The sequence below is a fragment of the Amphiura filiformis genome, chromosome 1 (genome assembly GCF_039555335.1).
Source record: "Amphiura filiformis chromosome 1, Afil_fr2py, whole genome shotgun sequence".
NCBI classification, from domain to species: Eukaryota; Metazoa; Echinodermata; class Ophiuroidea; order Amphilepidida; family Amphiuridae; genus Amphiura; species Amphiura filiformis.
In genome coordinates this window covers 97,110,084-97,122,302 of record NC_092628.1, presented here as the reverse complement: position 1 = coordinate 97,122,302, position 12,219 = coordinate 97,110,084, and the positions used below count along the sequence as shown (strand labels likewise).

The window sequence follows — 12,219 nt, the reverse complement described above, 5'->3', positions numbered from 1 at the left end:
ACATTAATTGTTGCTGCTGCAATTACACTAACTTCAGGTTCTCTACATAGACATAGATGCTACAAAAAAATGCCTTTTATTTTTCTACAAGCTATGCAGCATGAAAATGTCCATTTTTACAGTTGATCTCCAATACAAAACCACTACCATCTAGTTAAAAGTGTCACACATCAGGTCAGGATAATGGTGTTTATCAATATCACGTTTTGAATCGGAATTCAATAATATCTTCATACCCATACACAATATTAAGATATAAATAATAATATAATGTAGAATGTGAATTTGATATTCTAATGTTGCTTAAAAGAGGATTTTGTGATCCTAGTATCCTCTTTTTATGACATTTTCAGTAGATATTCATAAAAAAAGCTTATTCCCAAAATTTCAGTTGATTCCTTTTTTGCGTTTGCGAGTTATGCATGATTATGTGTATTACGTTGCTACATAGGCCACTGCTGTAATTTCGATCTGGTATACCAGAACGAAATTCAAATTTGACGATATTTTTGCTAAACGAATTGATCTGAAAGAAATTTTTGGTACATAATTATTATGTAACCAGAGGTTTCCAGTGCTATAAAAATCCAACTTTTTTTTTTGAGAAAAGTGGGGAGGATGAGGCTGTGGATCACGAAATGCCTAAGTTAAAGATACATAACAAAGTAAGTACTGCATGTCTTCTTGTGAAGGAAGAGTTTATCACAATGTGAAGCAGATACAAAGTTTTCAAAATCATTATTGCAATAAATTGAAGATATATTCATGTACTATATATGTTAAAATAGGATGACAGATACATTTCCTCTGTATATTATTTGTGCTTATAGTTACAAGATCTTCATAAATGTTACACTTAGCCTATATTATAATAGTCATACAAGTTTAGTAAATGAATTTCATGCCTAGATTTTGAGATATATCTGAAAATAAGAGAAACAAAAACAAACTTTCAAATTTGTCAGAAACAAATTGATTTGCATGGATTTGAGATTCTAATTACATAGGTCACAATTGAACAATCCAGAGGATCATGTAATGTATGTTAATGTCACAAAGTACTAGCTTGGAATAAATTTAGGAATACCATTCACACTACATTTTACAGAACAAAGCACATAACACAGGGTGACAGGTATTCCAGAGTCATGCATGTAACTTTTATCTAGCACTTGCAGTGCCAATAAAATTTATCTCGCAATGCCAATTGATAGAATTTGGCTTGGCAAAAAGGTAGTGCAAGTGTCTTCAATTCTTTGGATATTTGGCATGTACAGTCTTGTTCTCACAAATGAAAGTACAGTCACAAATTTTATATTTTAATTATCTACCAACATATAAAAATAGAAGGAAAGAGAGAAAATTAAATAAATAACAGCCTTTGTTTTCTGTTGATTTCATAAATGATGTCAATTGAACCACACATTCAAGCAAATTCTAGTGACTTGTCCTTCATTGTGAGAAGAGGTCTCATATTAATACACCTGTTATGTTATATGGTGCTGAATTGGCCATGCAAGTTGACAAATTGGCCCACATGAATGTGAGAAAAAAAAATAATAAGAATACTTATGGATTTTTATGGCTTATTGGGCCAATATGATCAAAGTGGCCCAACCTTAAAATCCTTACAGGGAGCACTACACCAGGGGTTCTCAATTATTTGCTGGCGGGCCACAGAGCACCAAAATCATTTCAAAGATTTGTGTTTGAGTGCCAAATTCACCTTGGTTTACTATGTTTACTATACAATTCAGAGCTTGATCAAGGGCCAATTACAATGGTCAGGCCTGCAGGCTGCTTGATATGGTCCGCAGGCCACCTGATCTAGCCCTCAGGCTGGTTATTGAGAACCCCTGGATTACACTATGAGACACAATGGGGTACAATTACCGAATAGGGTGCAACTTGCTTGACTTTAGACCAGTCCTCGTTTCCGGAGTTTAGGGTTGGGGTAGGGCAGTCTTGTAATAAGACTAGTAGAGTTGCACCCTATTCGGTAATCGCTCCCACAATGGTTTCATTGTCAACAGCATTGTCCAATAATCACCATTTTCACCTCAACTCGTGGAGTACAAGGTTTTGTACCAAAGACATTTAAAGGTAGTTCTATGACTGTAGAAGCAAATTGGGTTAAAGAACTATGTCATGACAGATATTTGAGATGATAGAGATTTAGTCCTACCCATATCAAAATTATACAGTTTAAGTTCAATATTTGACAACCTGTTATGTTTACCAACTTGATGCAGTGGGAAATGTTTCAATGTCAAGTAAATTGAGACTTATACAGAAAAGTATACGACAATGACAACATTAATTAAGAGATGGTATAAATGTGGAAAAGAATTTGTGTCATATTGAAATTTGTCCATCTCTTAATTAATGAATTGAGACTTGAAATGTAAATAAATAATATATAGTAGCCATACCCCTATGATAACTGTAAAGCCGTCAGTCCGGCCAACAGTCTGTTGAAAAGTGCTAAATTGCAAAGTTGTGCAGAAAAAAACTATTGTACATCAGGTTTCTTTACAGATTCTGTTAAACATTACAAATTAGTATTTTTATTCTATTTTTAGAGCATTATTCTCTGCACAAAAATATAGATATTCACCCATCACATGGCAACAAATATTGAGTCTTACTCTCTAACTATGCCAGTAAAAAGGTGTTGATTAAGACAGGGATATCCAACCTTTTTGATTCACGGGCTGTAACTCAACAATATCCATGGACCACATCAATATGCACTGCTCACTCAGCAGTGTACATGTATGTACATAGTTCCTTCTCTTCATTAAAATTGTTAAGTACAATTGCTTTATTGACCATCTACCACCGCATAAATGGTGATTCAAATATTTTACATCTTTATTTTCCTTGTCCTTTTTGAGATTAGGTTTGAGGATGACAGGCTTCAAATGGACTGTGGAAAAACAGGTTGGACATCCCTGCAAACAGGGCAACTGGAAAGAACAAGCGGTTCTGGGTGCTCTTCTACTGATAAATATGTCCCTTTTGTTTTAAATTAATATGGCTACACCCTCTTAATGGTGTTGTTATCTTGTTGGTTGTAAATCAGTTCTATGACACTGGCTGTTCTACTGTATTTGTTGTGCTAGAATCTGTTGGCTTCATTACATCTGGCAACTCTGGAGGATTAGAGTAAGGTGTCATTTCCAATGGCTCAAATTCATCAGTATCCACTGGAAAGGAAAAACAATTAAAAAAAAACCATGAGTAAACGGTAATTCTGTAGTTGTCTTTTGCTTTGATTAATTTATATACTTTGTAATTTAACTAGTGCACATTTCAGAATTTTCATGTAGTCCACACTCCACAATTATGATAACTGTACAAAAATGTTTGTTATCTAACCTGCTGCACTTCATCATCATGGTAAAAATTTATTATATTCATATAATATAACAAATTTAACACACATGAAGTCCTAGAAAATCATATAGCCTTATAAATTGATTCAGCTCATAATTTGATACTGGGCTCTATTAAGTTCTTGAGTTTATTACGAGTTTCAAGCTTCTTAAAACATGTCCCATTCTTAGCATTCTTACCATTTACTCTGAAGGATAAACCTAGTGATGCTGGAGCCTGGGCTTTGGCTACATTTGCACTCAGCCCACAATCTCCTAACGTCTTGGTGTTTTCTAAAATCTCGCCATCTTTGAAAAGTTGTTGCTCTTCTGGTGATTTCTTGGTTATCCCTTCTATGATCTTTTTGAGCTCGTACACAGTGCTGGACTCTTTTGCATCTGTGAAGATGGTGGTCTTTTGTCTTCTTATCATTAGAAATACATCCTGCATGAAAAGTAAAGTTGTAAAACAGTTATGACAAATGAATGAATTATGTTAAGCGAAAAGTAACAATGCATGCGACAGATGAGGACAAAAAAAACAACATCAAGAATCAATTGAATAATTTTTTATTCTAAACAACAGGCTGACCCTGTTTGGAACACTACATCTAGATCAGGGTTCGGTTTTTGCGGTAAAGTGGCAAAAACCTGGTAAGCTGTTTTTGCCAGTTTTTGCCTGGTTTAAACCGGCAAAAATGGCAAAAACTCACATATAGTCACTCAAATATTAAAAAGTGACACAGAAAGCTCATAAACAGTAACACACAACTTTTAACGAATCATTCAAAATATGTTTTGTCTCATCAAGTCCTTGAAATGAAAAAGTTTTGAAATTGATACATGCTACATTTCGGTTAAATGCACTTGAGCAATGAAAACGCATGCTTTTAATTTCTTAATATATTGCTTATAATTACAAAATCTGGCCTTGTTACACTCGGGAACTTATTTTTGTAACTTAATAATTTGTTTTGAGATGAAAAAACTGAACTATAAATCACTTTTTTAGTTTTTGCCGGCAAAAACTGGCAAAAACCGTTTTTGCCAAGTGGTTAAAACCGCGGTTAAAACCACGTTTTTTTCCACCTGCGGCAAAAACCTGCGAACCCTGATCTAGATAGCCCTGAGTTAAATGTAGGGTTGTGATTTTCAAGTTATTTGTGCCGGGTACCTTATGTAATTTACGGGCGGGTACCCGGAGTACAGTATCACCAGGGATCAAGTCAAAAGTTGAGTGCAAAATTTGCACTTATTTTTTTTTTTTTTTTCATATATTTTTTTATATATGTAGCAATGATATTATTGAAAAAGAACATAATTATCTACAAAATGACACAAACTTTCTACAATAGGTATTACTTTTAGAATAAACCTAACTTGAAGTGTGAAGAAAGCGTTTTCATGTTACGGCTGCTCCATTTTTGGGTGACCTATTTGTGACATGCGACCAGTTAAGCCTATACGTCGAACAACTGAATACATGCACAACGTGTGGACCAATATATTTTTTGTAAACATTTTAGGCCAGATATTAACAAAATTTCAACAACTCTTCCTATACCTTTGTACAGGAGCCAACCGTTGTTAATCCGTGATGAACCAACACTTTTACTGTAGCGTATACTGCCAACGCGAAAGCGAGACTACGGCGTTACTGCGAGAGCGCCGTAAAATTCGTCATGCCTGGAACCTTTGTGCGTATGCCAGCTTACAAGTTGATTTCAGTATTTACCAGGAAGCGGCTAAACATTGCCGTTTATTCTGTAGTTTTATTGCTGATATCAAAAGAGAAATCATCGAAGTTTTTGTAAGGCTGAGTGGCAATGATGAACTGACATTCCTCATAAAATAATCGTGAATTATACGATTTTTAGCTTCTTTTCGTTGTTGAAAGGATTCAATCATGTTTCACGTTGTTCATCACCGATTAACAACTCGCGTCCAGCAGCGTTTGCGTGGTTTGCCGCTCGGGCAGCTAAAGCTGCCCTCGCAAATAAACCACTCAGACGACGCTGACGCATCGTTGTTAATCGGTGATGAACAACGGTGAAACATGATTGAATCCCTAAGTATATGTTGTACAATTGTACAACTATTGTTTCTACCCTATGACCTATAAAAGTTACCTGTTATCAAAGTGTCCGCAAAAAACTGGTCATCGTAAGTATCTTTCATGCTGAAAACTAAGGATATTCACGCAGGGACAGGCCGAAAACCTTACCTTGATCGTAAAATCCAGCCCATGCATGTCATAAATAATTCATTACTAGCGGGACACCCGCGCTACGCGCGGGTCCCCGCTAGGGGAGTAAATGGGAGAGCGTTCACTAAAACAGGAGGAATTACTGAACAGGTAGAATCATTTTTATTTATCTGAACCTGACCCTCCTTAAGCCTACGTTTCCATTTGAACTTCTTTCTTTCTTTTTAGTTTCTTCTACATGGGCCAATTTTGTGCCATTTAAAAAAAATTCTGCCGCTAAGCTTGCGATTTTCCGTTGACCATGTGTTTTTATTTATTCAATCCGTTCCTGTTATTTTATAAATCTGTCCTTTCTTACATTTCCCTTTTAGCTTCTTTTTTTATTCGCTGCATAGCTTGTGATTTACCATTTTCATGTTATTTATTTAATTCTGTCCTCAGTTTAATAGCCTTTTTATTTAAATTTCCTGATCTTATTATAGCTTTTTTTCTTACATTTCCTGAAGAGTGTCTTTTTTTCCTTCTTTAGCCTATTTTATTTCCGTTTTCATTTTGTGACTAACTATAACCCACATACTCGTACAGCCTGTTTGTCCTCATTTTGTTTTCTTTTTTATTTATAGTAGGCCTACCTCTTCATGTTGTTTGTACTTTTTAACACACATCTTTTTCCCGTATTTATTACGCTACGGTCGTTAATATTAGTGTTGGCCGATCCAACCCAAGATCGGATCTGCCGATCTCCGATTTGAAAATTAGCAGATCGGGCCGATCCGATCTCGATTCCTTAAATGTTATTCTACAACCAGTACAAGTTCATTCAAGTCGGGCCCCAGTAATGTTAACGGTCAAAGCTTAATTCCCAAACCTGTAACTATGTAATATGATGACCGTTTTAGAGGTTTTTCATGTCAATATCAACCCAAATAAAATACCATTTTACACCCCAAGTCTAGGCCCGGTAAAACCCGTGATTTTTAAGGCAAAATCCGTGAGGTCATTTGACAAAAACGTGATTTCCGTGATGTCACAAATTCCAACCAAAACCGTGAAAACACGTGTGAAAATACCGAATGCGTGGCGATCCGTGCCTAAAATAAACATGACTAATTTTCAAAAGCGGAAAATTAAGTTTTTTGCCGACAAGTTTAGATCACCACGTATTTAAAAAAAAGAGCTTACATTCTTGCCTCATCATCATGCTTTAAAACGGTTCCATCTGAAGCTGGTAGATAAAACGTAACATTCTGTCTATTTCCAGAAACCCATCTCAAAATAATCCAGTTGAAAGCTTGACATTTGCGTTTTCCAATAAAAATTAATTCCAAAAACTTTCCGTGTCTGTTGATTTTCTGTGTGAATTTATATTTCTTTTAAATGCCGAAGTAGCGTGCATCATGCTTTTTTTTTCGTCAAGCTAGCTGTTGCGCATGTGCATGAACTTGTTTGATGCGGTCGAAGCAGGATGAGCACGTGGTCCGGTCGCAATCATGAGCTCAACTTTGGCACCGACCGCCCAAACACGCGACATGAGTGCAGACAGCGGCAAATCATAAACAAAAGGGGGCACAACTTGGACCGTAATTAACCTGAGAATTGGGTCACGATTGTAAACAAACACTCTACACAGAAGACAGCGCGAATCATAAACAAAAGGGGACACAACTTGGACCATAGTTGACCTGGGAATTGGGTCATGATAAAATGTTATTCAGCCAAGGAATGTTGTGGTTATTGTAAACAAAACATTCTATACAGAAGCGTGTTATCTTTATTTACATTTTAATTTTTTAATGTGTTCAAACTTCAATATTTATTTTACTTTGTTTGAATTCAGAATATTAAGACAGTACATTCATTCACGATTAAATAAATTGTTAATTGAATTTCTAACAACATTTTTTTACTGATGCTGATCAAATCAAATATACAGTCCCAGCGTTACTCACTCAGTGCCTCCGATTGTCGGAAGTTTAATCATTAATCCATTTCTCTTGATTGTTTTATTCTTCTTTCTTCTCCATGAATCAACTTTGATTTGCGTGTTTATAAGTTAGGCGAATCACTGCGCGAATTGATTCGATGACCCTGCAGCTAAATCAGCTCCATCGATATTATAATAATTTATGCATATGACGTATTGGGGAATACCACGGAATTCCCATCCTGATTGGTTGTGCAGAGTTGTTTACAGAAAGAATTCACGTGTTCGGAGATTAAGAGATGAAATCGTCGTGTGAGGAGGAATAGCGAGAATGTGCGCGATTCTAAAAATAACATGCCCTCAAATTCACCTTGGGAAACCCGACATTGAAGGGCTTAGGGACTTCACGCGTATGTCGACTGTTAAAGTGTTTACAAATTTTTCCCAGGGACGCACTGTACAGTCGGGAGTGTTGTCACTGAGTGGATAATATTTTGTGGTTTTATTATACAATGGACAATGGAATGTAGAGGCGAACCACTTATGGAGTCCCCTGCACACGTCATTACATCATCGCTGCATGCTTTCACTGTTGAATAAATTTGACCTTGATTGTTTGTTTACATTTTAATTCGGTCTATCAAAGGGTGGATACATACATAAAATACAGTATGAAACGACATGATTCTTGCGGTGGTAACAACGTTTTTGGAAATATATTGGCATTAAATAGTAGTAATGTTACATAAGAAAGTAATGGTAAGCTTAAAGAATTGTTGTGTACTTTTATTACTGTCAAGTTCAGAGATCGGTAGCTAGATCGGCAGCTGATAGCTCATCTGCCGATTCAGATTCAAGGCCGATGCAGTCCATATCGGCACCGATCTCCGATTCACAGATCGGTATCGGCCAACACTAGTTAATATCGTTCATTACGTGTTTCTGCGTCGTTTACGCGTGCCATGGCGTAGTGCTGCGTCACCCGCGCGGTATCGCTGCGCTACGCGAGCGGCTTGGCATTAGATACGCCCGTGCGACGCGCAGGGCTAGCTTAGTAACTGACTCCTTTTTTGTTTACCTAGTATAGCAACGGACCACATTTTCACTGATTTTGAGGCCAATTCTTGACCGTTTTCAACCAAATTTTCGCTTTACCGTCTCCGTATATTCCTCGATCTCCCGTATGAATTTGGTGACATTTGGATCGAAACTGACGGAGCCTTTATGTGCATACATAGATACATAGATAGATACATACAACATTCCCCTATTTATAGTAAGATTTCATTGTGTAAATGTCACTGATTGTGTCCATGTATTATAATTGCACCTGCAAGTGCAGTTGTCACGCTGAATTTATACTCAATCGCTGGATCACCACGTGAGGAGAGCGTGGCCTAGCGGTTAAGGCATAGGACTGTGAACCCAAGGGTCAAGGGTTCGAATCCCAGGTCCGGCTCTTTGTGTCCTTGAGCAAGACACTTCACTCTACTTGCTTAGTGCTTCGGAGGGCACTTTAAGCTGTCGGTCCGATGTACATGCATATTTTCTCACATTAATGTAGTGTGCACGTTAAAGAACGCCACAGGCTATTCGAAAAGAGCAGGGGATCATCCCGGTCATGTTGACTGTACTTCAAAAATACACTCATCTACTCTAGGTTCCAGAGTAAAAAATAAGTACAGCTTGTCTGTACGCAGTGCGATAATACTCATACATATGAGGGAGGCACTTATAAGGAAGAAGAAGAAGAAGAAGAATTCGCCTCGCGAAAACCTCTACAAGGTTGTTAAACATCGAACACGCTGACTGGCTTAGCAAATAGCAATTATCAAAGTAGTTTTGTAAACCAATCAGGTTAGACGTACTTTACTGGTGGGTCACATGGGGGTCACATTAATTAAGGCCGTCGCGTTCATTGATTGGCTTACGATTGCAATAAATGGTTTTTGCAACCAATCACAAAACGGGTTATATGGCGCCCGGCCGTCGGAAATTTTGCACAGTCCATGATAACGTCATACGGTACCCCAGCGCCACGAGGTGGAGGCTTCGCTTGCCTGCGAAAGCGAGAGAGTGGTATTAAGTCAGTTTCACACCTGTGATTTAGTGAAGCACATCATAAAATCTCTGCGCACATCCACAGCGCATTTGACAGATAAAAATGGAATTTGCAATTCTAAGCAACGGGATTCCATGAAATGGACGATTATGCAAGTTATTCTGCAGGAACGGTAATAATTAACAGCTGGTCTGCTGTATTTGAAGTGCATATTGAAGTTTGTAAGTTTGTGACTTCGTTAGGCCGTATAAAATTAATGTTTTGGTTCTCGTCCAGAGGATTTTCATGAATTGATGAGGAGGAGGTGTTTTTTTTTTTTTTTTTTTCAATGTAAAATTAGCATTGTCAGTAGTTTTCGGTCTTCTCCAACAGTGCTTGAGGAAGCGATGAGGCCCTTTTTTTTTTTTTTTTTCAAATGTGAGATTCTGAGGATAAACCCCTAGAGTACCACAAAAGACTTGGAAGTGATGCTTGTTCTCTAATAAACTTATTTATATGTATGAAGATTTCATAAATCATTCCAAAGTCTAAAAAAATTGAAAATCTAAAAAAAAAAAAAAAATCTGACAAATCCCAGAAATTGAGGAGGGAGGGACGAGAACCAAAATATTAATTTTACACGGCCTGGATGTGCAATAGATACAGGAAGCTTAAATTGGCACGCTTTCCTGCAATTTGTCTGTCCCTTAAGAAAGTTATTTGGAGTTCAGGGCACGTCACACCGAGTGTGACGTGACCTCGCTGGGCATGATAAGTTAAGACATTGACTGTGAGCTACTGTGGTCGCAACGTTTTGGATTGAATGTCGCCCTCTATAATAAGCAATGTGGACATGTCTACCATTGGTTATGAATATTAATTAAGCTTTTATTAGGAGAATTAGGAGTGACCAGTCAAGGTAATTTTCACGATTTTTATGATGATGAAGTTGTAGGTAACCCAGGCAAACCTTAGTTAACACATTTGCTAGTCAGTCAAATTCACGACAATGTCAATGCATTTTTACATAGAAATTTAAAACAAGTGCCCAAGAAAGAAACCTACATAAATATGTTTTCTATACTTCACTTGACCCAAATATATGATATTTAATGATGATATGTCACACGAACATAAAATTTTAGAGGGATTTGGATAGCATTTCCATTCAAACAAGCTGCTATCATAATGAGACTAAGATCTAGAAACACCCCGAAATGCCGCTTTTGGGGAATTTTGCTAGCTGAAACTTTTTGATGAAAGTCAATCTTTGACAAGATGTAACTTTGCTACGGAAAGTGCTATGAAAAAATGGTTTTCAGTTTTGGCTTTGTTTACTCAAGGGCTTAAATTTGATATATAAAATGATGCAGTTTGATGGCAAATTTAAATTCACCTAGCATACCTAGAAGTTGGACTGTTGGTAAGCTTATAATGATAATCACTCATTTTTGGGCTGAATCAACTTGCGTCCGACTGGACGCAACGGGTTGATGAAATTTGTTAAACGTTTGGCATTGCGTCCAGCAATACAAAAATGCGTCCGGATGCAAGAATTCGCGTCCAGCGGGGAGCCTTGACCACCACTTGTACGCGATCACAATTCACCAGCGCGTACCTGCATGCCTGGCCTGGACCACACAAGTAATGAAATATTAACTTTAATTTTACCTGTAATTTAATGAGTTCAGTTGCATGACATGAACATGATGAACATCACCATGCAATGCATGATGAATGATATTGACATTTGATTGATAAGCTTACTTACTTACTTATTTTAAAATTAAGGCTTTAGCCTCATTCAAGCCATCACTCACATTAAAAACTTCAATTCTAACAGTATAAAACCTACCATGGTTGTTTCAGTAAGGCTTATGCAAATGAAATTCCTCCAATTTCCGCATAAACACAGACAATGTAAATGATTCACAAATTCTTCGTGTTGTCTTTGCGATCGCGAAATAGGAAACACAGCAACCAAAACCCGTGTGAAACAAAGAATTTCATTGGATGATTCAACTATATTATGGGACCAAATCGGCTCCTATGACCATGGTCATAGCCATCTCTGCTACAGGTACTACTTCCTGTGAAGTGTGTTTTTCTCATGGGCTACCATGCAAAATAATGGTATATTGTGTAAGAGACGACCAGTAGACTACCCAAGCTAATAGAAATTCGAGATGCACACATGCTCTGTTTATCCTAAATTTTATCAAGAAGAAATTTGGAAAAGCTTATTCAAATTCTATTCAGTCTGCTCAAATTCAGTCAAAGCTTCAAACTATCAAAGGCTACATTAACTACCCGACTGGAAAGGACAAGGTCCAACCTACGAAATACTGCGCTCACAATTTGACAATTTTTGTTAGACTGACTTTTTTGATTGCTGACAGTACAGTGAGTGACACTCTCATGCTCTGCTACAATTACATACACTACAGAAAATATATTTAATTTGTGTACATTGTGGAACATTCTGTTGTACGCAGATAACCTCGTAGTCGTAGTCAGTAGAGTAGCGTTGTACGCTCGTGTATAAGCACGATTATTCACGGAGTAACAAGCATAGTTGGATGTTCCACGATGACGTACACATATTAAATAATTTTTCTATTCTGTTGGTCGGACATCCGGCTGAACCAGCTTAACAATAGCACTGGAGTGA

At 37.2% G+C, this 12,219-nt stretch overlaps 1 protein-coding gene across 1 annotated transcript; it reads right to left on the bottom strand.

Moving 5' to 3' along the window:
• Positions 1 to 2,413: 2,413 nt before the first annotated feature.
• LOC140159068 (elongin-B-like) lies at positions 2,414 to 11,561 on the bottom strand. The gene is made up of 3 exons (XM_072182401.1): positions 11,404 to 11,561; positions 3,579 to 3,822; positions 2,414 to 3,209 (listed from the first exon to the last, which is right to left on the bottom strand). The coding sequence occupies exons 1-3, from the start codon at positions 11,404 to 11,406 to the stop codon at positions 3,088 to 3,090; spliced, it is 369 nt and encodes a 122-aa protein (XP_072038502.1). The 5' UTR covers positions 11,407 to 11,561; the 3' UTR covers positions 2,414 to 3,087.
• Positions 11,562 to 12,219: the final 658 nt, after the last annotated feature.

Bases quoted from the DNA above. Each gene is read 5' to 3' on its own strand.
- LOC140159068 (XM_072182401.1), bottom strand. The intron at 3,210-3,578 runs GTAAGAATGCTA...TTTCCTTTCCAG, and splicing joins TTTATCCTTCAGAGTAAATG to TGGATACTGATGAATTTGAG.